We start from the raw sequence: 26,632 nt of genomic DNA, 5'->3' as shown, positions 1-26,632 counted from the left end.
TAGCTAACTGGAAAGCGGCGTCTGTAATGAAAGAATTAGCCAACTTCAGGGCGTGAATTCTGTCCATGACTTCATCATAAGAAGTCTCCTTTTGGAGCGAGTTTTCTAGTTCCTCAAACCAAAAAGCCGCTGCAGTGGTTACAGGAATAATGCAAGAAATTGGTTGAAGAAGAAAACCCTGTTGAACAAAGATTTTCTTAAGTAAACCTTCTAATTTTTTATCCATAGGATCTTTGAAAGCGCAACTGTCTTCTATTAGTATAGTCGTGCGCTTAGCTAGCGTTGAAACTGCCCCCTCTACCTTAGGGACCGTCTGCCATGCGTCCCTTCTAGGGTCAACAATTGGGAACATTTTCTTAAATATAGGAGGGGGAACAAAGGGTACACCTGGCTTCTCCCACTCCTTAGTAACGATATCCGCCACCCTCTTAGGTATCGGAAATGCATCAGTGTGTACTGGGACCTCTAAGAATTTGTCCATTTTACACAATTTTTCAGGGATCACCAAAGGATCACAATCATCAAGTGTAGCTAGGACCTCCTTAAGTAGGGCGCGGAGGTGTTCTAGCTTAAATTTAAATGCTATGGCATCAGGCTCTGCCTGCTGAGAAACTTTCCCTGTGTCAGAAATTTCTCCCTCAGACAGGCCCTCCCTCACCGCCAAGTCAGATTGATGTGAGGGCACTACAGATAAATTATCCTCTGCGTCAGCTTGCTCATTTTCTGTGTTTAAAACTGAGCAATCACGCTTCCTAGGAAAAGCTGGCAGTTTGGATAAAAATGCTGAGAGAGAATTATCCATTACTGCCGCTAACTGTTGCATAGTAATCGCAATTGGTGCGTTAGATGTACTGGGCATCGCTTGCGCGGGCATAGCTGGTGTTGACACAGAAGGGGAGGGTAGCGAGCTATCTTCACACCCTTCAGCTAAAGAATCATCTTGGGCTATATCTTTAAGTGTAATTGTACGGTCCTTAAGCTGTTTGGACGCTATAGCACATTTCACACATAAATTTAATGGGGGAACCACCTTGGCCTTTGAACATAGAGAACATAGGCTATCTGAAGGTTCAGACATGTTTAACAGACTTAAAAGTAACTTCAATGCAATAAAATGTATTTTTGACAAAAACGTTACTGTCTCTTTAAATAATAAAAGTGCACACTTTATTACTGAAACATCAAAAAACCATCAAAAACACATCCGATTTTTATGAAATTTTCACCACAGTGTCATAATGCTTTGAAAAGGTTGCACACAAATTTTCAGACCAATTAACCCCTTAATGCCCAAACCGGAGCTAATAACAGCAGTTAACCGGTTAACACACTACAGTACTCTGCCACAGCTTGCCCTGTGGCTTTTACCTTCCTTAGGGTTATTTTGGTAAGAATATAAGCCTCCCTGGAGCCCTTCCTGATGCTTCCGGACTCCCCACGTGAAGCTGCATGAACTGGCTAGTCAAAACAAGTGCACAATTGAGGCGCGAAAATGAGGCTTCCTTCCTCTGCATATCAGAGTGGAGGGGCATTTCTGACTAGATTAGGTGTCCAACTAAGTGCCAGGCGCAAATTAATCCCCAAAAGTGTTTTAAGTTGATAAAAAAACACCTATTTAAGTTGAAAACTTGCTAAAAAGCAATCGATTAGCCCACAATAGTGTCAACCAGCATAAGCCCTTAAAATAAGCCATCATTTTATTGCTGAATCTAATAACAATGGCTTACCTATCCCAGAGGGAATTTCTGACAGTCTTCTAGCATTACTGGGTCTTGTTAGAAAAATGACTGATCATACCTGAAGCAGTTAAGCCTGCAAACTGTTCCCCCCAACTGATGTTATCTGGTTTCAACAGTCCTGCGTTAGAACAGCAATGGATTTTAGTTACTGGTGCTAAAATCATAGTCCTCTTAGCAGAAATCTTCTTCACTTTCTGCTGCAGAGTAAATAGTACAAGCCGGCACTATTTTAAAATAAACTCTTGATAGAAGAAATAAAAAACTACAACTAACACCACATACTCTTTACCACCCCCGGGGAGATGCTACTAGTTAGAGCGGCAAAGAGAATGAATGGGGGGGGGGGGGGAGCCTGAGGGGAGCTATATGGACAGCTTTGCTGTGTGCTCTCTTTGCCACTTCCTGTAGTGATTGAGAATATCCCAAAAGTAAGGATGAAGCCATGGACCGGATATACCAATGTAGGAGAAATGTTTGCAAAGAGGACCAAGTTGCCTCTTTGCAAATTTGATCAACTGAAGCTTCATTCTTAAAAGCCCACGAAGTGGAGACTGATCTAGTAGAATGAGCTGTAATTCTCTGAGGCGGGGCCTGACCCGACTCCAAATAAGCTTGATGAATCAAAAGTTTCAACCAAGAAGCCAAGGAAATAGCAGAAGCCTTCTGACCTTTCCTAGGACTAGAAAATAAAACAAATAAACTGGAAGTCTTCCTGAAATCTTTAGTAGCTTCCACATAATATTTCAAAGCTCTTACCACATCCAATGAATGTAAGGATCTCTCCAAAGAATTCTTAGGATTAGGACATAAGGATGGGACAACAATTTCTCTACTAATGTTGTTAGAATTCACAACCTTAGGTAAAATTGAAAAGAAGTCCGCAAAACTGCCTTATCCTGATGAAAAATCAGAAAAGGAGACTCACAAGAAAAAGCAGATAACTCAGAAACTATTCTAGCAGAAGAGATGGCCAAAAGAAACAACACTTTCCAAGAAAGTTGTTTAATGTCTAAAGAATGCATAAGTTCAAATGGAGGAGCCTGTAAAGCCTTCAGAACCAAATTAAGACTCCAAGGAGGAGAAATTGACTTAATGAAAGGCTTAATATGAATTAAAGCCTGTACAAAACAGTGTATATCAGGAAGTATAGCAATCTTTCTGTGAAATAAAAGAGAAAGAGATGAGATTTGTCCTTTCAAGGAACTTGCAGACAAACCCTTAGCCAAACCATCCTGAAGGAACTGTAAAATTCTAGGAATTCTAAAGGAATGCCAGGAGAATTTATGAGAAGAACACCATGAAATGTAAGTCTTCCAAACTCTATAATAAATCTTTCTAGAGACAGATTTACGAGCTTGTAACATAGTATTAATCACTGAGTCAGAGAAACCTCTATGACTTAGAACTAAGCGTTCAATTTCCATACCTTCAAATTTAATGATTTGAGATCCTGATGGAAAAACGGACCTTAAGATAGTAGGTCTGGCCGTAACGGAAGTGGCCAAGGCGGGCAACCGGACATCCGAACCAGATCCGCATACCAAAACATGTGTGGCCATGCTGGAGCCACCAGCAACACAAAAGACTGTTCCGTGATGATTTTGGAGATCACTCTTGGAAGGAGAACTAGAGGCGGGAAGATGTAAGCAGGATGATAACACCAAGGAAGTGTCAGCACATCCATTGCTTCCGCCTGAACATCCCTGGACAGGTATCTGGGAAGTTTCTTGATTAGATGAGAGGCCATGAGATCTATCTCTGGAAGACCCCACATCTGAACAATCTGAGAAAACACATCTGGATGGAGAGACCACTCCCCTGGATGTAAAGTCTGGCGGCTGAGATAATCCGCCTCCCAATTGTCTACACCTGGGATATGCACCGCAGAGATTAGACAGGAGCTAGATTCCGCCCAAGCAAGTATCCGAGATACTTCTTTCATAGCTTGGGGACTGTGAGTCCCACCCTGATGATTGACATAAGCCACAGTTGTGATATTGTCTGTCTGAAAACAAATTAACGGTTCTCTCTTTAGCAGAGGCCAGAACTTAAGAGCCCTGAGAATTGCACGGAGTTCTAAAATATTTATTGGTAATCTCGCCTCTTGAGATTTCCAAACCCCTTGTGCTGTCAGAGATCCCCAAACAGCTCCCCAACCTAAAAGACTTGCATCTGTTGAGATCACAGTCCAGGTTGGCCGAACAAAAGAAGCCCCTTGAACGAAACGATGGTGATCTATCCACCATGTCAGAGAGTGTCGTACATTGGGATTCAAGGATATTAATTGTGATATCTTTGTATAATCCCTGCACCATTGATTCAGCATGCAAAGCTGTAGAGGTCTCATGTGAAAACGAGCAAAGGGGATCGCCTTCCGATGCTGCAGTCATGAGACCTAAAACTTCCATGCACATAGCCACTGAAGAGAATGACTGAGACTGAAGGTGCCGGCATGCTGCGACCAATTTTAAACGTCTCTTGTCCGTTAGAGACAGAGTCATGGACACTGAATCTATCTGGAAGCCTAAAAAGGTGACCCTTGTCTGAGGAATCAAGAAACTTTTTGGTAAATTGATCCTCCAACCATGTTTCAGAAGAAACAACACTAGTTGATTTGTGTGAGATTCTGCAGTACGTAAAGACTGAGCTAGTACCAAGATATCGTCCAAATAAGGAAACACCGCAATACCCTGTTCTCCGATTACAGATAGTAGGGCACCCAGAACCTTTAAAAGATTCTTGGAGCTGTTGCTAGGCCAAATGGAAGAGCAACAAATTGGTAATGCTTGTCTAGAAAAGAGAATCTCAGAAACTGATAGTGTTCTGGATGAATCGGAATATGAAGGTATGCATCCTGCAAGTCTATTGTGGACATATAATGTCCTTGCTGAACAAAAGGCAGAATAGTCCTTATAGTCACCATCTTGAAAGTTGGTACTCTTACATAACTATTCAAAATTTTCAGATCCAGAACTGGTCTGAATAATTTTTCTCTCTTTGGTACAATGAATAGGTTTGAATAAAACCCCAAACCTTATTCCTGAGGAGGAACTGGTATGATTACCCCTGAAGACTCCAGGTCTGAAACACACTTCAGAAAAGCCTGAGCTTTTACTGGATTTACAGGGATACGTGAGAGAAAAAATCTTCTCACAGGAGGTCTTACTTTGAATCCTATTCAATACCCTTGAGAGACAATGCTCTGAATCCAATGATTTTGGACAGATTGTATCCAAAAATCCTTGAAAAACCTTAATCTGCCCCCTACCAGCTGAGCTGGAATGAGGGCCGCACCTTCATGCGGATTTAGGGGCTGACTTTGGTTTCCTAAATGGCTTGGATTTATTCCAATTTGAGGAAGGCTTCCAATTGGAAGCAGATTCCTTGGGAGGAGGATTGAGTTTTTGTTCCTTATTCTGACGAAAGGAACGAAAACGGTTAGAAGCCTTAGAGATTTACCCTTAGGTTTTTTATCCTGAGGCAGAAAAACTCCTTTTCCCCCAGTGATAGTTGAAATAATAGAATCCAACTGAGAACCAAATAAATTATTACCTTGGAAAGAAAGAGATAGTAATCTAGATTTAGATGTCATATCAGCATTCCAAGATTTAAGCCACAAAGCTCTTCTAGCTAATACAGCTAAAGACATGGATCTAACATCAATTTTGATAATATCAAAAATGGCATCACAAACAAAATGATTAGCATGTTGCAGTAAGCGAATAATGCTAGATATGTCAGAATCCAATTCTTGTTGCGCTAAATTCTCCAACCAGAAAGTTGATGCAGCCGCAACATCAGCCAAAGAAATAGCAGGTCTGAGAAGATGACCTGAATATAAATAGGCTTTCCTTAGATAAGATTCAAGCTTCCTATCTAAAGGATCCTTAAAGGAAGTACTATCTTCCATAGGAATAGTGGTACGTTTAGCAAGAGTAGAAATAGCCCCATCAACTTTGGGGATTTTTTCCCAAAACTCTATAGATTTTGCTGGTAAAGGATACAATTTTTTAAACCTTGAAGAAGGAATAAAAGAAGTACCTGGCTTATTCCATTCCCTAGAAATCATATCAGAAATAGCCTCAGGAATAGGAAAAACCCCTGGAGAAACCACAGGAGGTTTAAAAACAGCATTTAAACGTTTATTAGACTGAACGTCAATAGGACTGGTTACCTCAATATCCAAAGTAATTAACCAAAAACACAAACAGATGCAGACTCTGCACTTTGTAAGTAAACCACTGATTGCAAGCAAATGGTGTACAATAGCTGATACTGAGTAGATATCATGTAGCTAGTAACAGGTGCTCTAAAAACCGTAAACAGTGTAGCATGTAGTCAGTGGTAGTAATCACTTGTAACAAACTGAGGGTAGAATCATGCAGCGTGCGGGTGTGGTGATAAGTGAGATACAGGTAAACACAAATTTCAGCGTGTAAACTGAAACTAAGGTGAAGTCGGTTAATCTCACCACTCTTGCCGCTGTGTGATCTTTTGCTCAGGCCGCCCCATGAAAGGTAAGGATCCACTCCTCCGGCATCCAAACGAAAGAACTCTGATAAACAATGAAGGTTACCTTGTATTGGGACAAATTGCAGCCGCAGGGTATGTGCAGGTAAAAAATGATGTCTTTATTGTAAGATCAAAAACAGGGTGTCAAACAAACTCAGGGGTACATTGAAACAATGACAAACGTCCGACGCGTTTCCTGCCCGGAGGCACTTCGTTTCCAAAGTAATTAACACTTCTTTTAATAAAGAACGCATATACTCTATTTTAAATAAATAAGTAGATTTGTCAGTGTCAATGTCTGAGGAAAGATCTTCTGTCATCAGAAGAGGATAAATTCTTATGTTGTTGGTCATTTTTAATTTCATCAGCTAAATGAGAAGTTTTAAAAGACCTTTTACGTTTATTAGAAGGTGGAAATGCTGACAAAGCCTTCAGAACAGAATCAGAAACAAATTCTTTAAAATTTACAGGTATATCATGCACATTAGAAGTTGAAGGAACTGCAACTGGCAATGTACTATTACTGATGGAAACACTATCTGCATGTAAAAGCTTATCATGACAACTATTACAAATGACATTCGGTGAAATAATTTCTACAATTTTACAACAAATGCACTTAGCTTTGGTAGAACCGATGTCAGGCAGCAATGTTCCAGCAGAAACTTCTGAGACAGGATCAGATTGAGACATCTTGCACAATGTAAGAGAAAAAACAACATATAAAGCAAAATTATCTATTTCCTTATATGACAGTTTCAGGAATGGGAAAAAATGCAAAAGCATAGGCCTCTGATAGAGAAAAAAGCAAGAGGCAAACATCAATGGGGTATTGAAATAATGACGCTGCCGTCTGAAAGGTCTCGGCGTCACGTATAACGCCGGAAATGACGAAGTTGCGTCATAAACGTATTTTTTCGCGCCAAATATATTTTTGCGCCAAGAATGACGCAATAAAGTTTAGCATTTGACGCACCCGCGGGCCTAATACCCGCAATAGCAAGAAGTAGTCAATTGAAAAAAAGACTAAACCCCAGGTAAGAAATGAATTTCTTAAAATGTTTATATTCCCCAAATATGAAACTGACAGTCTGCAGTAGGAAATACATGAACCTGACTCATGGCAAATATAAGTACAATGCATATATTTAGAACTTTATATAAATGCATAAAGTGCCAAACCATAGCTGAGGTGTCTTAAGTAATAAAAAAACATACTTACCAAAAGACACCCATCCACATATAGCAGATAGCCAAACCAGTACTAAAACAGTTATTAGTAGAGGTAATGGTAAATTGAGAGTATATTGTCGATCTGAAAAGGGAGGTAGGAGATGAATCTCTAACACCGATAACAGAGAACCTATGAAATAGACCCCCGTTAGGTAAATCATCGTATTCAAATAAGTGATACTCCCATCACGTCCCTCTGACATTCGCTGTACTCTGAGAGGAATCGGGCTTCAACAATGCTGAGAAGCGCATATCAACGTAGAAATCTTAGCACAAACTTACTTCACCACCTCCATAGGAGGCAAAGTTTGTAAAACTGAATTGTGGGTGTGGTGAGGGGTGTATTTATAGGCATTTTGAGGTTTGGGAAACTTTGCCCCTCCTGGTAGGATTGTATATCCCATATGTCACTAGCTCATGGACTCTTGCCAATTACATGAAAGAAAACATTTGTTGTTTTTTTTAAGAAGAACTGTGTTGCATGTGATTTCCTTTTGATATGCCAGGACCCTTAATAAATACTTTGTAAGGTACACAGAAGATAACTTATTTTCTAAATGGCAATTCTATTACCCTAACCTTTCAGCACTGGGACGGATGGAACACAGAGACTCTATCCAGGAACTACACTGGGGTCATTGATAGGTCAGCCAGCCCTGTAAATTAGTGCTTTTATATGAAATGATGCTTCAGAAACATAAATAATGCAATATATATGTTGTTTGGTTTTAAAATACTCTTCACAACATCACTAAGAGATTGCCTTTATGTGTATATGGAATAGATTTACCTAATGGAAATTATAAGGTGTTCCATAATTTCAGGCAAAGACTCCGGTATTTTATTACCTGTTGTAAAAGAGAGGGGAGTGGATATTTCTGGCAAAAGAGAGCCCTCTGGAAAGAGGGTGGGTCATATCATGGAAACTTGTATAAGAAATTTTTGTTTTATCAATGAAGGTGTTCATTCTTACATGGGAGGCTGTATACCAACAGAGTGAGGGACCATATTTTCCTGCCAACCTCCCTGGCACAGATATCCAAAGCTAGTAAAGTATAAGGTTTTCAGTTATTTCTCCTTTTTATTTTAAAACTGTTTGCTTGTGTTTAATTCTATTTATTAACATATTTTTATTAATAATGCATTGTGCTAATTTTTCGCATAATAAATATGAAATTATGAAGTTTCTGCCTTTGTCTAATATTTGAACCACGTTACTGAAAGAGACTGGTAGTATTAGTACTGTGATTTTAGGTTAATTTTTGCTAAATTGTAATCTGGGAGTTAATGTGTAAGTTTGAGTTTTTCCTTAGGGTTTCCCCGTCAATAAATCATAAGTGGTGGCAGCTTATTTCGTTTGAGTGGCAGTAAAGGGCATTTAATCTAAGTCTAGTACAGACTAGAGAGTGTTGTTAACCCTTGCACCCACTGAACTAAGTCACAGGCTTGCCTGGACTGGCTAGACTGGGACAGGATTAGTGACAGTAGAAAGGGTCTGATAACCCTTTCTGTGCCAAACAAGTGACTGGCGCAGTGTTGGTTAACCTTGGTCGTCACAAACACATTTAAAGATGCAGCTCAAAAATTCAGTTTTTTTGAAGATGATCAATCATGGGACTTAACTCTGAATGAAGCTGCAAGGGAAATGATGCCTTGACTGCTTAGAGGGCTTTTTGCTCATATTTCTGCTTTAGCATCTCCACCAAATGCTAAAGAGCTTTTTGAAAAACTTTTTGAAGAAAAACTTTTTGAAGACTTTTCAAGACACACTGGTCACACACCAGAGTGTTAAAATTGTTTAAATTATGCACTTAGAGATATTCGGGATATCTTGATTGTTAAAGTGTAGGTAAACTTTGATGAATGACAGCCCATTTTTTTTAAATACTATTAAAAACAGGTTCACTTTCATTCAAAGTTTAGAAAGCAACCGTTTTGAATAAAAACTTACCTTTTTTTTTTCACCCAGAGATCCTCTCTTCACACATCATCAATGACTAATCCAGCTTCCTCCAATCACGGCATGGCCTCAGGCAATGACTACCCTGGGGGAAAGCCGTGATTGGAGGATGCTGGATTAGTCATTGATGATGTGTGAAGAGAGGATCTCCGTGTGGGGGGAGCTGCTATGGCTGTGCAAAGAAGAGAGGTAAGTTGTTAATCAAAACGGCTGCTTTGTAAACTTTGATGAATAAAAGTGCCCCTGTTTTTAATAGTATTTTTAAAAAGCGGGCTTTTATTCATCAAAGTTTACCTTCACTTTAATGGCAAAAAATGTCAGGATTTTGGTATACTAAATCCTCCAAACAATTTACCAGAAAATCCCAGAGACCTCTATGATGCTGCTTTTGAAAGATATACTGGAGTCCAAATGAAGGCATCTTTTAATGATATTCAAAAACAAAGTTTTGAAGAAATCATTGCTGCATCAGAAAATGACACTTTACCACAAAGGTGTTATTTCCTTGATGGTCCTGGTGGTAGTGCTAAAACCTACCTATACAAGACTTTGTTGAGGACATTTAGAGGAAACACTGAGGTAGCATTACCAGTTGCTTCAACAGGTATTGCGGCAAATTTACTTGAAGGTGGACGAACATACCACTAGCAGTTCAAGTTGCCAGTTCATTTGTTGGATACTTCAACCTATTCAATGAGGCAAACCTCTAATGATGCGCAAATGATTCATACAGCAAAGAATATTATTTGGGATGAATCTACCATGTCTTCCAGTGATGCACTCAGATGCGTCAACGAACTCCTTCAAAAGCTGGTGAATAACAACAAACCTTTTGGAGGAAAAACAATTCTGTTCGGAGGTGATTTCAGACAAACTCTTCCTGCTGTTGCACATGGAAATAGATCAGCTATAGTTGAAGCCAACATAAAAACAGAATTTATGTTTACCTGATAAATTACTTTCTCCAACGGTGTGTCCGGTCCACGGCGTCATCCTTACTTGTGGGATATCCTCTTCCCCAACAGGAAATGGCAAAGAGCCCAGCAAAGCTGGTCACATGATCCCTCCTAGGCTCCGCCTTCCCCAGTCATTCGACCGACGTAAAGGAGGAATATTTGCATAGGAGAAACCATATGATACCGTGGTGACTGTAGTTAAAGAAAATAAATTATCAGACCTGATTAAAAAACCAGGGCGGGCCGTGGACCGGACACACCGTTGGAGAAAGTAATTTATCAGGTAAACATAAATTCTGTTTTCTCCAACATAGGTGTGTCCGGTCCACTGCGTCATCCTTACTTGTGGGAACCAATACCAAAGCTTTAGGACACGGATGAAGGGAGGGAGCAAATCAGGTCACCTAGATGGAAGGCACCACGGCTTGCAAAACCTTTCTCCCAAAAATAGCCTCAGAAGAAGCAAAAGTATCAAACTTGTAAAATTTAGTAAAAGTGTGCAGTGAAGACCAAGTCGCTGCCTTACATATCTGATCAACAGAAGCCTCGTTCTTGAAGGCCCATGTGGAAGCCACAGCCCTAGTGGAATGAGCTGTGATTCTTTCAGGAGGCTGCCGTCCGGCAGTCTCATAAGCCAATCTGATGATGCTTTTAATCCAAAAAGAGAGAGAGGTAGAAGTTGCTTTTTGACCTCTCCTTTTACCAGAATAAACAACAAACAAGGAAGATGTTTGTCTAAAATCCTTTGTAGCATCTAAATAGAATTTTAGAGCACGAACAACATCCAAATTGTGCAACAAACGTTCCTTCTTTGAAACTGGATTCGGACACAAAGAAGGCACGACTATCTCCTGGTTAATGTTTTTGTTAGAAACAACTTTCGGAAGAAAACCAGGTTTAGTACGTAAAACCACCTTATCTGCATGGAACACCAGATAAGGAGGAGAACACTGCAGAGCAGATAATTCTGAAACTCTTCTAGCAGAAGAAATTGCAACCAAAAACAAAACTTTCCAAGATAATAACTTAATATCAACGGAATGTAAGGGTTCAAACGGAACCCCCTGAAGAACTGAAAGAACTAAATTGAGACTCCAAGGAGGAGTCAAAGGTTTGTAAACAGGCTTGATTCTAACCAGAGCCTGAACAAAGGCTTGAACATCTGGCACAGCTGCCAGCTTTTTGTGAAGTAACACAGACAAGGCAGAAATCTGTCCCTTCAAGGAACTAGCAGATAATCCTTTCTCCAAACCTTCTTGAAGAAAGGATAGAATCTTAGGAATTTTTACCTTGTCCCAAGGGAATCCTTTAGATTCACACCAACAGATATATTTTTTCCATATTTTGTGGTAAATTTTTCTAGTTACAGGCTTTCTGGCCTGAACAAGAGTATCAATGACAGAATCTGAGAACCCTCGCTTTGATAAGATCAAGCGTTCAATCTCCAAGCAGTCAGTTGGAGTGAGACCAGATTCGGATGTTCGAACGGACCTTGAACAAGGTGGTCTCGTCTCAAAGGTAGCTTCCATGGTGGAGCCGATGACATATTCACCAGGTCTGCATACCAAGTCCTGCGTGGCCACGCAGGAGCTATCAAGATCACCGATGCTCTCTCCTGATTGATCCTGGCTACCAGCCTGGGGATGAGAGGAAACGGCGGGAATACATAAGCTAGTTTGAAGGTCCAAGGTGCTACTAGTGCATCTACTAGAGTCGCCTTGGGATCCCTGGATCTGGACCCGTAGCAAGGAACCTTGAAGTTCTGACGAGAGGCCATCAGATCCATGTCTGGAATGCCCCACAATTGAGTAATTTGGGCAAAGATTTCCGGATGGAGTTCCCACTCCCCCGGATGAAATGTCTGACGACTCAGAAAATCCGCTTCCCAATTTTCCACTCCTGGGATGTGGATTGCAGACAAGTGGCAGGAGTGAGTCTCCGCCCATTGAATGATTTTGGTCACTTCTTCCATCGCCAGGGAACTCCTTGTTCCCCCCTGATGGTTGATGTACGCAACAGTCGTCATGTTGTCTGATTGAAACCGAATGAACTTGGCCTTTGCTAGCTGAGGCCAAGCCTTGAGAGCATTGAGTATCGCTCTCAGTTCCAGAATATTTATCGGTAGAAGAGATTCTTCCCGAGACCAAAGACCCTGAGCTTTCAGGGGTCCCCAGACCGCGCCCCAGCCCACCAGACTGGCGTCGGTCGTGACAATGACCCACTCTGGTCTGCGGAAGCTCATCCCCTGTGACAGGTTGTCCAGGGACCCAACGGAGTGAATCTCTGGTCCTCTGATTTACTTGTATCGTCGGAGACAAGTCTGTATAGTCCCCATTCCACTGACTGAGCATGCACAGTTGTAATGGTCTTAGATGAATGCGCGCAAAAGGAACTATGTCCATTGCCGCTACCATCAAACCTATTACTTCCATGCACTGCGCTATGGAAGGAAGAGGAACAGAATGAAGTATTTGACAAGAGTTTAGAAGTTTTGATTTTCTGGCCTCTGTCAGAAAAATCCTCATTTCTAAGGAGTCTATTATTGTTCCCAAGAAGGGAACCCTTGTTGACGGAGATAGAGAACTTTTTTCTACGTTCACTTTCCACCCGTGAGATCTGAGAAAGGCCAGGACAATGTCCGTGTGAGCCTTTGCTTGAGGAAGGGACGACGCTTGAATCAGAATGTCGTCCAAGTAAGGTACTACTGCAATGCCCCTTGGTCTTAGCACCGCTAGAAGGGACCCTAGTACCTTTGTGAAAATCCTTGGAGCAGTGGCTAATCCGAACGGAAGTGCCACAAACTGGTAATGCTTGTCCAGGAATGCGAACCTTAGGAACCGATGATGTTCCTTGTGGATAGGAATATGTAGATACGCATCCTTTAAATCCACCGTGGTCATGAATTGACCTTCCTGGATGGAAGGAAGAATTGTTCGAATGGTTTCCATTTTGAACGATGGAACCTTGAGAAACTTGTTTAGGATCTTGAGATCTAAGATTGGTCTGAATGTTCCCTCTTTTTTGGGAACTACGAACAGATTGGAGTAGAACCCCATCCCTTGTTCTCCTAATGGAACAGGATGAATCACTCCCATTTTTAACAGGTCTTCTACACAATGTAAGAATGCCTGTTTTTTTATGTGGTCTGAAGACAATTGAGACCTGTGGAACCTCCCCCTTGGGGGAAGCCCCTTGAATTCCAGAAGATAACCTTGGGAGACTATTTCTAGTGCCCAAGGATCCAGAACATCTCTTGCCCAAGCCTGAGCGAAGAGAGAGAGTCTGCCCCCCACCAGATCCGGTCCCGGATCGGGGGCCAACATCTCATGCTGTCTTGGTAGCAGTGGCAGGTTTCTTGGCCTGCTTTCCTTTGTTCCAGCCTTGCATTGGTCTCCAGGCTGGCTTGGCTTGAGAAGTATTACCCTCTTGCTTAGAGGACGTAGCACTTGGGGCTGGTCCGTTTCTGCGAAAGGGACGAAAATTAGGTTTATTTTTGGCCTTGAAAGACCTATCCTGAGGAAGGGCGTGGCCCTTGCCCCCAGTGATATCAGAGATAATCTCTTTCAAGTCAGGGCCAAACAGCGTTTTCCCCTTGAAAGGAATGTTAAGCAATTTGTTCTTGGAAGACGCATCCGCTGACCAAGATTTTAACCAAAGCGCTCTGCGCGCCACAATAGCAAAACCAGAATTTTTCGCCGCTAACCTAGCCAATTGCAAAGTGGCGTCTAGGGTGAAAGAATTAGCCAATTTGAGAGCACGAATTCTGTCCATAATCTCCTCATAAGAAGAAGAATTATTATTGAGCGCCTTTTCTAGCTCATCGAACCAGAAACACGCGGCTGTAGTGACAGGAACAATGCATGAAATTGGTTGTAGAAGGTAACCTTGCTGAACAAACATCTTTTTAAGCAAACCTTCTAATTTTTTTATCCATAGGATCTTTGAAAGCACAACTATCTTCTATGGGTATAGTGGTGCGTTTGTTTAGAGTAGAAACCGCCCCCTCGACCTTGGGGACTGTCTGCCATAAGTCCTTTCTGGGGTCGACCATAGGAAACAATTTTTTAAATATGGGGGGAGGGACGAAAGGTATACCGGGCCTTTCCCATTCTTTATTTACAATGTCCGCCACCCGCTTGGGTATAGGAAAAGCTTCGGGGGGCCCCGGGACCTCTAGGAACTTGTCCATTTTACATAGTTTCTCTGGAATGACCAAATTCTCACAATCATCCAGAGTGGATAACACCTCCTTAAGCAGAGCGCAGAGATGTTCCAATTTAAATTTAAATGTAATCACATCAGGTTCAGCTTGTTGAGAAATTTTCCCTGAATCTGAAATTTCTCCCTCAGACAAAACCTCCCTGGCCCCCTCAGACTGGTGTAGGGGCCCTTCAGAACCAATATCATCAGCGTCCTCATGCTCTTCAGTATTTTCTAAAACAGAGCAGTCGCGCTTTCGCTGATAAGTGGGCATTTTGGCTAAAATGTTTTTGATAGAATTATCCATTACAGCCGTTAATTGTTGCATAGTAAGGAGTATTGGCGCGCTAGATGTACTAGGGGCCTCCTGTGTGGGCAAGACTGGTGTAGACGAAGGAGGGGATGATGCAGTACCATGCTTACTCCCCTCACTTGAGGAATCATCTTGGGCATCATTTTCTCTAAATTTTGTGTCACATAAATCACATCTATTTAAATGAGAAGGCACCTTGGCTTCCCCACATTCAGAACACAGTCTATCTGGTAGTTCAGACATGTTAAACAGGCAAAAACTTGATAACAAAGTACAAAAAACGTTTTAAAATAAACCGTTACTGTCACTTTAAATTTTAAACTGAACACACTTTATTACTGCAATTGCGAAAAAGTATGAAGGAATTGTTCAAAATTCACCAAAATTTCACCACAGTGTCTTAAAGCCTTAAAAGTATTGCACACCAAATTTGGAAGCTTTAACCCTTAAAATAACGGAACCGGAGCCGTTTTTATATTTAACCCCTTTACAGTCCCTGGTATCTGCTTTGCTGAGACCCAACCAAGCCCAAAGGGGAATACGATACCAAATGACGCCTTCAGAAAGTCTTTTCTATGTATCAGAGCTCCTCACACATGCATCTGCATGTCATGCTTCTCAAAAACAAGTGCGCAATACAGGCGCGAAAATGAGACTCTGCCTATGATTAGGGAAAGCCCCTAGAGAATAAGGTGTCCAATACAGTGCCTGCCGGTTATTTTACAAAATTCCCAAGATTAAAATAATTCCTCAAGGCTATGGAGTATAAAATATGTTTATATATAAATCGATTTAGCCCAGAAAATGTCTACAGTCTTAAAAAGCCCTTGTGAAGCCCTTTTTTTTCTTTCTGTAATAAAAATGGCTTACCGGATCCCATAGGGAAAATGACAGCTTCCAGCATTACATCGTCTTGTTAGAATGTGTCATACCTCAAGCAGCAAAAGTCTGCTCACTGTTCCCCCAACTGAAGTTAATTCCTCTCAACAGTCCTGTGTGGAAACAGCCATCGATTTTAGTAACGGTTGCTAAAATCATTTTCCTCTTACAAACAGAAATCTTCATCTCTTTTCTGTTTCAGAGTAAATAGTACATACCAGCACTATTTTAAAATAACAAACTCTTGATTGAATAATAAAAACTACAGTTAAACACTAAAAAACTCTAAGCCATCTCCGTGGAGATGTTGCCTGTACAACGGCAAAGAGAATGACTGGGGAAGGCGGAGCCTAGGAGGGATCATGTGACCAGCTTTGCTGGGCTCTTTGCCATTTCCTGTTGGGGAAGAGGATATCCCACAAGTAAGGATGACGCCGTGGACCGGACACACCTATGTTGGAGAAATTCAATCCACTATGGCATAAGTTTAAGCTTTTGAAGCGGACAAATAATGTAAGATCTGTTGATCCTGAGTTAAGCTCTTGGCTTCACAAACGAGTATGGCTTTCATGAAGATATCTTTGAAATTCCATCTCAAATGACCTGCAAAGACTCCATTGTAAAGGAGATTTTTGGTGAACAGTTAAAAGATTCTGATGATTTTAAGTTTGCCAAAATGGCAATTTTATGTCCAAAAAATAGTGATGTTGACAAGATCAATGAAGAAGTTCTTAGTTTGTTAGAAGGTGAAACCTCTACTTATTTAAGCACTGATTCTATTGATGATGAATCACAGGAAGAGAGGGATAATTACCCAGTTTTTAAATGAATTGGCTCCTTCTGGAATGCCAGTTCATAAACTCAATCTTAAAATTGGTAGTATTATTATGCTTTTGCGTAACCTTAATACTAAGAGAGGTCTCTGTAATGGCACCAGAATGGTTGTGAATGCTTTGCGGCAAAATGTAATTATTGCTCAAGCATTAACATGTACTGCGGAAGGGCAAAATTTATTTATTCCTCGATTAGACTTAGCCCCAAGTAATACAGAACTTCCTTTTATATTATGAAGACAATTTCCAGTTAAATTAGCATTCACTATGACTATTAACAAGTCTCAAGGTCAAACTTTAGATAGAGTTGGCATCTATTTGCCTGAACCTGTTAAAGGAGACTTACCGGCATTTAAGAAGCTGAACATTAAATGCTTCATAACCAAAATGCCTCTAAGGTAGTCTCCAATAGTGCCTGCCCCCACTGAAGAATTAAAAAGCAAAGTGGCAAAAGTTCCCCGCCCTTATGTGAAGTCACCCCTTATAGACCACAAGTCATAGATGGAAAAAGGGAATCAAGGGACTCGCAGCTCTCAGTAGCTCCCGGTCTGACAGAAAATCCTCATCCTGACATGGACCTAGGAACTTCAGCTGCAGGGCAGGTACAATCTCCTAGGTCTGTCAGCCTCACCCGACCGCTGACAGGGACTTGAAGATAAAAGAAAAGCAGAGTAACCAACCCTGGTTTTCCTGGGTTAGTATAAATTGTAATAGCCACCATTACTTTTACTAAAGAGGATTACATGGACACAGCATTGCCCCAATCCTTGCTTGCAGGGAAAATACCCATTAAAGGATTAAACCTTGATTTTCTTCAGACACCATCTTCGCACACCACCTACGATGTACACAGGCAAAGAATAACTGGGGAATTGTGGGAAGTGAGGATACTTAAATCTTTGCTGGGATGTTCTTTGCCTCCTCCTGGTGGCCAGGAGTTGAATTCCCACTAGTAATTAGAATTAATTTGTAGACTCTCTATGCCAATGGAAAGAAAAACAGTTTAAAAATCAAACAAATGTGTACTGATGAAGATTTAGAGAGGAAGATAGCTGGAAATATCCTGTATTTTCTTGTCTGACTGGTTCTGTACAATAATGCTTTTTATAAAAAATAGATACAAATGTTTGTGTGAACAGTAATTTTCTACATCACAGACATCAAAACTTGATATGAAACTTGATAGCTATGTTCAAACATTAATTTGTTTCAAACAAAGGCAGTATATTTGATCCTTATAATGTATACCTGTTTGAGAAGATTGCAGGAAAGTGTGAAGATGTCAAACAGTGAAGAGTCTCTAAAAGATGAAGCAATTTTACGATGTTTGGTCAGAGGGTGTGTAGCATCTGCCTGAGAAACAAAAAAAGGTTAATAGTGTAATTTCACTATATACAAATCACATATATCCCACAATGCTCAAGTACAGTAGAACAAGCCTGGAAAAGGTTAATATTTTCTTTTAAAAATTAAAAAAACAAAATCTAGAGATGTACAATGTACCACAGTAGAAATAAGACCAACACAAAATACCTAATAAAAGAATGAAAGACAAGATTTATTAAAGGCATGTCACAAGTAACTGATTAATACATTAATAAAAATATGTTTTACATTTTCCGCTTTTGTATAATTGAAACATATCTATTGTACATCTGCAAGTCAAGACTAACTTATTCCCCTTATGATAAAACCACCAATATCAGGCTGTGCAAAGCCAATTTAGTAGACAAGATTGTGTTCCTAGGGGGCTCATTATCTGGAAGAGATGTTATGGGCTATTGCTCATTAAACACAGCCCTTAAAGGGATTGGAAAGTCAAAATTAAATGAGCATAATGCAGATAGAGAATGTAATTTTAACACACTTTTAAATTCACTTCTATTTTGAAATGTGCTTCTCATTTTTGGTATCCCTTGATGAAAAAGAATATGCACGTATCCTACATTAGGGGGAGCTAGCTGCCGATTGGTGCCTGCACACATTTGTCTCTTGTGATTGGATAATTAGATGTCTTCACCTAGCTGCAGTAGTGCAATGCTGTTCCTTCAGCAAAGGATAACAAGATAATAAAGCAAATTTGATCATTCTCAGGAACATGCTAATACAAAAGGGCTGTGCATGCAAAAATAGCAGACCACCTAATTTTATCTATATCTCTTTACATAAAGGCCGTATTTTATCTCTGTATATACACAATGGCCAATACTTAAAGAGATCAACTGAAAAGTAACATTTTATTTCCTCTCTTTCACATCCCACTGGGAACTTAATTGCTGCTGGCTTTCTTTTGTTTAAAATAGGTTTTCTGCAGTGCATATTAAAGTATACATATTTGCAATATAGATGGTAGTTTCAAAATTCAAAAGCAGCTATTTTAAATGTCAAAATTAAGGTAAAGGATCAATGTATAAACAATTTCATACACTCCAGAGTGTGAAACAGATAATTGGAAACACTTTCAAGTAGAGAAAAAAAATGACTGTACAATATCCCTTTAAATGAGCTGATGCACACTTTGAGAGAAAAACTTGCTTGCAAAGGGTTTTAGTTATCCCCTATGCAAGAAACATTATGTGCATTCTTAAGAGCATTCTGGCTGTAATTCTTCAGGAGACAAAGAATGTGATTAAAGGAACAGTGTACTGTAAAATTGATTTTCCCTTAATGCATTTCCAATGATCAGCTGCAAGGATGCAGGAAAAATTGCTTCTTTAGGATTACTTTTGTAAATTAAATAGCTGATTTTGTTGTTTGAATCCCCAATCCACCAAAATGGGTTGAGCTTGCAGGGAAATCAGATCTCTTTATTTTACACACACATACTTCTTTATATTATTTCTGTCTGTGTAACAAAGTCCAATTGCTTATCTCTCATACATCCCACTAGGAGTGTAATTTCTCTGCTGGCTAGGAATACACAACTTTTCTATAGCCTATACTTAAAGGGACACTGTACCCAATTTTTTTCTATTGTGATTCAGATAGAGCATGACATTTAAAGCAACTTTCTAATTTACTCCTATTATCAAATTTTCTTCATTCTCTTGGTATCTTTATTTGAAATGCAAGAATGTAAGGTTAGATGCCGGCCCATTTTTGGTGAACAACCTAGGTTGTCCTTGCTGATTGGTGGATACATTCATCCACCAATAAAAAAGTGCTGAGCTAAAAAAAAAGCTTAGATGCCTTCTTTTTCAAATAAAGATAGCAAGAGAACGAAGAAAAATTGATTATAGGAGTAAATTAGAAAGTTGCTTAGAATTGCATGCTCTATCTGAATCACGAAAGAAAAAATTTGGGTTCAGTGTCCCTTTAAGTATAGAAACTTTCATTACAGGTAGGGATACCACAGTAAAATCAGCTATTTCAATTGTTATAAAAGATAAATAAGCTATTTGTAAATAATGTAATACACTCCAGCAGGTAAAATAGATCATTGTGAACAAATTGAAGGGGAGAAAACTGTAGGGTAAACTGTCCCTTTAAATGTAGACATTGGCTTTATTAAGATGAAAACAAAAACAGCCTATGAAGGGGCAGGACATGCAGTTGTGAACCAGGTAGCTTTATCTATACTATAATTGCGCACGCATCCTCAATGGAATGTTGGCAGCGCAAGGACAACAGAATTCTTTCACCACCCTGCCATTTTCGGAATCCACCGGGATGCAGCAAAAGCAAACGGAGCATTACAAAAGCAACACCTAATCGCCCACATTAAAGTATTTTTTTTTTTTTTTTTAAACTAACCACCCCCATCAAGTATTAAAAAAAAAAAAAAAAAAAAACATCGCCCGCACGAAATAACAAAAAAAAATCCTACACAAAGTATTAACTCCTAAAACACAAAACCCCAAAATTGCAATAAACCTATTTACCCTATTAACCCCTAACCCCACACATCGCTATAAACCTATTTACCCTATTAACCCCTAAACCCCACATCGCTATAAACCTATTTACCCTATTAACCCCTAAACCACAAAATCCCTACATCGCAATAAACATATTTACCCTATTAACCCCTAAACCGCAAAACCCCTACATTGCAATAAACCTATTTACCCTATTGACCCCTAAATCCACACATCGCAATAAACCTATTTACCCTATTGACCCCTAAACCGCAATACCCCCACATCACAATCAACCTATTTACATTATTAACCCCTAAACCCCCACATCGCAATAAACCTATGCACCCTATTAACCCCTAAACCGCAAACCCCCCACATCGCAATAAACCTATTTACCCTATTAACCTCTAAACCGCAAAATCCCTACATCTCAATAAACCGATTTAACTTATTAATCCCTAAACCGCAAAATCCCTACATCGCAATAAACATATTTACCCTATTAACCCCTAAACCCCTACATCGCAATAAACCTATTTACCCTATTAACCCCTAAACCCCTACATCGCAATAAACCTATTTAACTTATTAACCCTTTAAACCGCCAAAACCCACAACGCAAATAACTATTTAAATAACTAAGTACAGTACACTAACCTAACCTAATACCCCCTAACAACCCCTAACTTAACACCCCATTAAATAAACCCAAATTACCTAAATTAATATATTCTAAAGTTACAAAAAATAAAAAAGGCTAACATTACAGAAAATAAAAAATCAAATTACCAAATTTAACCTAATCCCTATAAAAATAAAAAAAGACCCCCCCCCCAAAATAAAAACACCCCCTACTCTAAGAATAAACTACCAGTAGCCCTTAAAAGGGCTTTTTGCAGGTCATTGCCCCAAGATAATCAGCTCTTTTTCAAGAAAATACACAAAGCCCCCCCTAACAGTAAAAAAAACCCCACCCACCAAACCCCCCCAAATAAAATAACCTAATACTAAAAAAAACCTAAACTACCCATTTCCCTGAAAAGAGCATTTGTTTGGGCATTGCCCTTAAAATGGCATTTGGCTCTTTTTCTGCCCATCCCTAATCTAAATAAAACAAATACCTCCAAAAAAACCTTAAAAAATCCTAAGTCTAACCCCCAGGTTGGTACTCCCGGTTCCTAAAGTCCGGCAGAGAAGGTCCTGTTCCAGGCGGTGAAGTCTTCTTCCAAGCGCAACCTCTTCTTCTTCCAGGAACATCCTGCACAGAGCTGAAGACCGGCGACTCTGGAACTGAAGACTGGCAACCGCGAAGCCATGGAGCGTGTAGGAACTCCTTTGTACGATCGCCGCCGTACACTGAATAGTGAATTCAAGGTACACGATTAAAGATGGCGTCCCTTGAATTCCTATTGTCTGATTTGATTTTTCCAATTTAAATCAGCCAATAGGATGAAAGCTACTCAAATACTATTGGCTATTTAAATTAGCCAATAGCATGAGAGCAAGTGAAATTCTATTGGCTGATTTGAATAGCCAATAAAATTTCACTTGCTCTCATCCTATTGGCTAATTTAAACAGCCTTCAGTTCCAGAGTTGCCGGTCTTCAGCTCCGCTCCGCGCAGGATGTTCCTGGAAGAAGAAGATGTTTTGCTTGGAAGAAGACTTCACCGCCTGGAACAGGAGGACCTTCTCAGCTGGACTTTAGGAACCGTGAGTACCAACCTGGGGGTTAGATTTAGTATTTTTTTTAAGGGTTTTTGGGGGGGGGGATTTGTTTTATTTAGAATAGGGATGGGCAGAAAAAGAGCTAAATGTCATTTTAAGGGCAATGCCCAAGCAAATGCCCTTTTCAGGGAAATGGGTAGTTTAGGTTTTTTAGTGTTAGGTTATTTTATTTGGGGGTTTGGTGGGTGGGGGGTATTTACTGTTGGTGGGAGGGGCTTTGTGTATTTTCTTGAAAAAGAGCTGATTATCTTGGGGCAATGCCCTGCAAAAAGCCCTTTTAAGGGCTACTGGTAGTTTATTCTTAGTAGGGGGTGTTTTTATTTTGGGGGGTCTTTTATTTTTATAGGGATTAGGTTTAATTTTGTTAAATTTGGTAATTTGATTTTTTATTTTCTGTAATGTTAGCCTTTTTTATTTTTTGTAACTTTAGAATATATTAGTTTAGGTAATTTGGGTTTATTTAAGGGGGTGTTAGGTTAGTGTACTGTACTTAGTTATTTAAATAGTTACTTGCGTTGTGGGTTTTTGCGGTTTAAAGGGTTAATAAGTTAAATAGGTTTATTGCGATGTAGGGGTTTTGCGGTTTAGGGGTTAATAGGTTAAATAGGTTTATTGCAATGTAGGGGTTAATAGGTTAAATAGGTTTATTGCAATGTAGGGGTTAATAGGTTTATTGCGATGTAGGGGTTTTGTGGTTTAGGAGTAAATAGGTTTATTGCAATGTTGGGGTTTTGCGGTTTAGAGGTTAATAGGGTAAATAGGTTTATTGTGATGTTGGGGTTTTGCGGTTTAGGGGTTAATTTAAATAGGTTTATTGCAATGTAGAGGTTTTGCGGTTTAGGGGTTAATAGGGTAAATAGGTTTGTTGTGATGTTGGGGTTTTGCGGTTTAGGGGTTAATAGGGTAATTAGGTGTATTGCGATGTGGGGGTTTTGCGGTTTAGGGGTTAATAGGGTAAATAGGTTTATTGCGATGTTGGGGTTTTGCGGTTTAGGCGTTAATAGGGTAAATAGGTTTATTGCGATGTTGGGGTTTTGCGGTTTAGGCGTTAATAGGGTAAATAGGTTTATTGTGATGTTGGGGTTTTGCGGTTTAGGGGTTAATTTAAATAGGTTTATTGCAATGTAGAGGTTTTGAGGTTTAGGGGTTAATAGGGTAAATAGGTTTGTTGTGATGTTGGGGTTTTACGGTTTAGGGGTTAATAGGGAAATTAGGTGTATTGTGATGTGGGGGTTTTGCGGTTTAGGGGTTAATAGGGTAAATAGGTTTGTTGTGATGTAGGGGTTTTGCGGTTTAGGGGTTAATAGGGTAAATAGGTTTATTGTGATGTTGGGGTTTAGGGGTTAATTTAAATAGGTTTATTGCAATGTAGAGGTTTTGAGGTTTAGGGGTTAATAGGGTAAATAGGTTTATTGCGATGTTGGGGTTTTGCGGTTTAGGGGTTAATAGGGTAAATAGGTTTATTGCGATGTAGAGGTTTTGCTGTTTAGGGGTTAATATGGTAAATAGGTTTGTTGTGATGTAGGGGTTTTGCGGTTTAGGGGTTAATAGGGTAAATAGGTTTATTGCGATGTGGGGGTTTTGCGGTTTAGGGGTTAATAGGGTAATTAGGTGTATTGCGATGTGGGTGGATGACGGTTAAGGGGTTATTCAATTTAGCTTTACTTGCAATTTTTTGGGGATGGCGGAAATATAGGTAAAGAACTGTTAGGTTTATTATAGGGAGGCGGCTCAGTCTACACATTTATGCAGTCACAATGCATAGTGACTGTATAAATAATGTAGACACTGACATTTTTATTAATGCTTATTTTTTCTGTCAGTGTCTACATTATTGATACAGTCACTATGCATTGATACAGTATAAATTATGTGTGGGCGGAGTTACGGAAACGTGTTTCTACATCTGTAGTTTAAAAAAATAATTAGACTGCCCTCTGGGCAAGCTTATCGACTAGTATTTCAATAACACAAATACAAACGTTAACATTTTGTGCATTCCTGTAAAGACTGCAAGTGATACATTACAGCTAATGCTTCACTTCTATGTATGCTAAAAGGGACACTGAACCCAAATTTTTTCTTTAGTGATTCAGATAGAGCATGCAATTTTAAGCAACTTTCTAATTTACTCCTATTATCAATTTTTCTTCGTTCTCTTGCTATCTTTATTTGAAAAAGGCATCTAAGCTAAGGAGCCAGACAATTTTTGGTTCAGCACACTAGAAAGCACTTGTTTATTGGTGGGTGAATTTATCCACCAATCAGCAAGAACAACCCAGGTTGAGGTTCAGTGTCCCTTTAATTCATCATAAAATATATCTGAAAACACCTGGAAACGTATTTTAGTTAGAACAAAATGTACGGGTGAGAAACTTTGACATGCTTTATTTCTGAAAAAAACATCTCAATATAAAAGAAACAAACTTTTCTTTACTATGTTCCATGCTACACACAGACATGCAACCAAGTATAATGATCTCTGATTTAATCCCCTGCTCCACTAGGGGGCAGAAGGCATCTGCCTTCAAATGGTAAGGGAGCATTGATCGCGCTCCTTTACCATATGAAGCTAGATAGATTATCGCTATAGAGAGCGTCTCTGTCTGTAACAATCTTCCGTTGGTGCCAGTGGGAGCAATGAAATATTGAGATATGGAGGGAGGGGCGAGGTTCCCTACTCTACGGAAAAATGTTAGGCAGGGTGGAGGAAGTGATGGGTTTCTACACTACAGAAAAAAAAAAAGCATGATTAAGGGTCAGTGTGACTCGAAACGTTGCTGTCCTTCCATGACACCCCAATAAAGATTATCTACTTTTAAAGAAACAGTGCTGGCGCCACTTGTTATTTATCTTTGGGATATATATGTAAGAGGTGACACGGGACCTCTGGCGGACGTGCACTTTATTACACATTTATATACACATACACACACACACAGGTAGCCCTCAGTTTACACCGGGGTTAGGTTCCAGAAGGAATGGTTGTAAATCGAAACCGTTGTAAATTGAATCCCAGTTTATAATTTAAGTCAATGGGAAGTGAGGGAGTTAGGTTCGAGGCCCCCTCTCAAAATTGGCATAAGTAACACCTAATACATTATTTTTAAAGCATATATATATATATATATATATATATATATATATATATATATACACACACATATACATACACACACATACATATATCCTCATATGCGTACTGGGGACTAGTGGAGGGGAAAGAGCTGATGGGAGGGATCAGGGAGTGAGAGGTGTCAGGAAGGAGCATAATCACAACACAGCAGCAAAATTAACCTTACAAGCTAAAATGATTAACCCCTTAGCTGCCAGGAATTTCAGAAGTGCAGTGCGCAGCTGCAATTAGTGGCCTTCTAATTACCAAAAAACAATGACAAAGCCATGGATGTCTGCTGTTTCTGAACAAAGGGGAACCCAGAGAAGCTTTACAACTATTTGCATTTTTATTGCAGTAGTTGTGTGTAAATTTAAGTGAGAAACCCAAAGTTTTCAAAAAAGTTAACTTTTATTTTAAATTCCAAGTGACAGCATTCAATGTGCTGTAATGAGGTTTAGACATCAGGGACTCCAAGTATAAAAAGAAAAACTTTATTGTTGCACAAAGTTTAAAATCCAAAATAAGGGCACAGCACTTAACGTACACAGCTGACGTGTTTCACGCCCAAACGGAGTTTCCTCAGAGCTGATTTTTTTTTTTTTAAAGACAAATCTTTATTGAAAATCAAACAAATATAGGTTACAGACAACAACTATGGGTACAGTAAATACTCAACCAATCGGGTCTCGCTTGAATAATAAATTCAAATGTCTTACAGGCATTACAGAGTCTCTTCTCAGATGATGAGGGTCTATTAGTCAGACCCCTGTCGCTGTTAGTCCTTGAGATTGATTTGCCCACATTTTAACATTTTACATGTCTTAAATCTGAACAGTGGAATTTTAACTTTTTGAGGATGCACAGTCTGTTTGAGCGTGTATTTTTGGTGAGGGGAGAAAGAAGAGAGAGAGGGGGGGGGAGGACCAGGCAAAGGGGTAAGGAGGAGATCTAGGTCAGACATTGCGAGCAGTTTCGCGACATTGTATTGACTTTCAACTAATGGGATTTTCCTTACATGTCATGCGCATGAGTTTGTGTATGTCAGGTTTTCCTATTTTAAGATAGTGGTATCTTTCGAGCTGAAGCTGTTTCTCAGAGCTGATTTTTTACTAGACACACATGACTATTTAGCAGTTAGGAGTTGTTAACAGCCAATCAAATTGCTCGGCATATTTTTCAAATTTGTCAATAATTCATACAAATACTCTCTAATTGCTAATAAACAACAACAAAATTACAAAAAATATATATATACATACAATTCATACATAATAAAAGCATATATATGTTATACAGAAAAAAA

At 39.6% G+C, this 26,632-nt stretch overlaps 1 protein-coding gene across 1 annotated transcript in view; it reads right to left on the bottom strand.

Moving 5' to 3' along the window:
* XPO7 (exportin 7) overlaps positions 1-26,632 on the bottom strand; it is a 449,809-nt gene that overhangs the window by 397,727 nt on the left and 25,450 nt on the right. Inside the window, exon 6 of the mRNA XM_053717951.1 lies at positions 17,874-17,978. Within this exon, the coding sequence (XP_053573926.1) occupies positions 17,874-17,978 (105 nt within the window). The remainder of the gene's footprint in view (positions 1-17,873; positions 17,979-26,632) is intronic.

This window comes from Bombina bombina, chromosome 6, assembly GCF_027579735.1.
Source record: "Bombina bombina isolate aBomBom1 chromosome 6, aBomBom1.pri, whole genome shotgun sequence".
NCBI classification, from domain to species: domain Eukaryota; kingdom Metazoa; phylum Chordata; class Amphibia; order Anura; family Bombinatoridae; genus Bombina; species Bombina bombina.
Note: the sequence above shows the minus strand (reverse complement) of the source record. Positions and strands in the feature narration are given on the sequence as shown.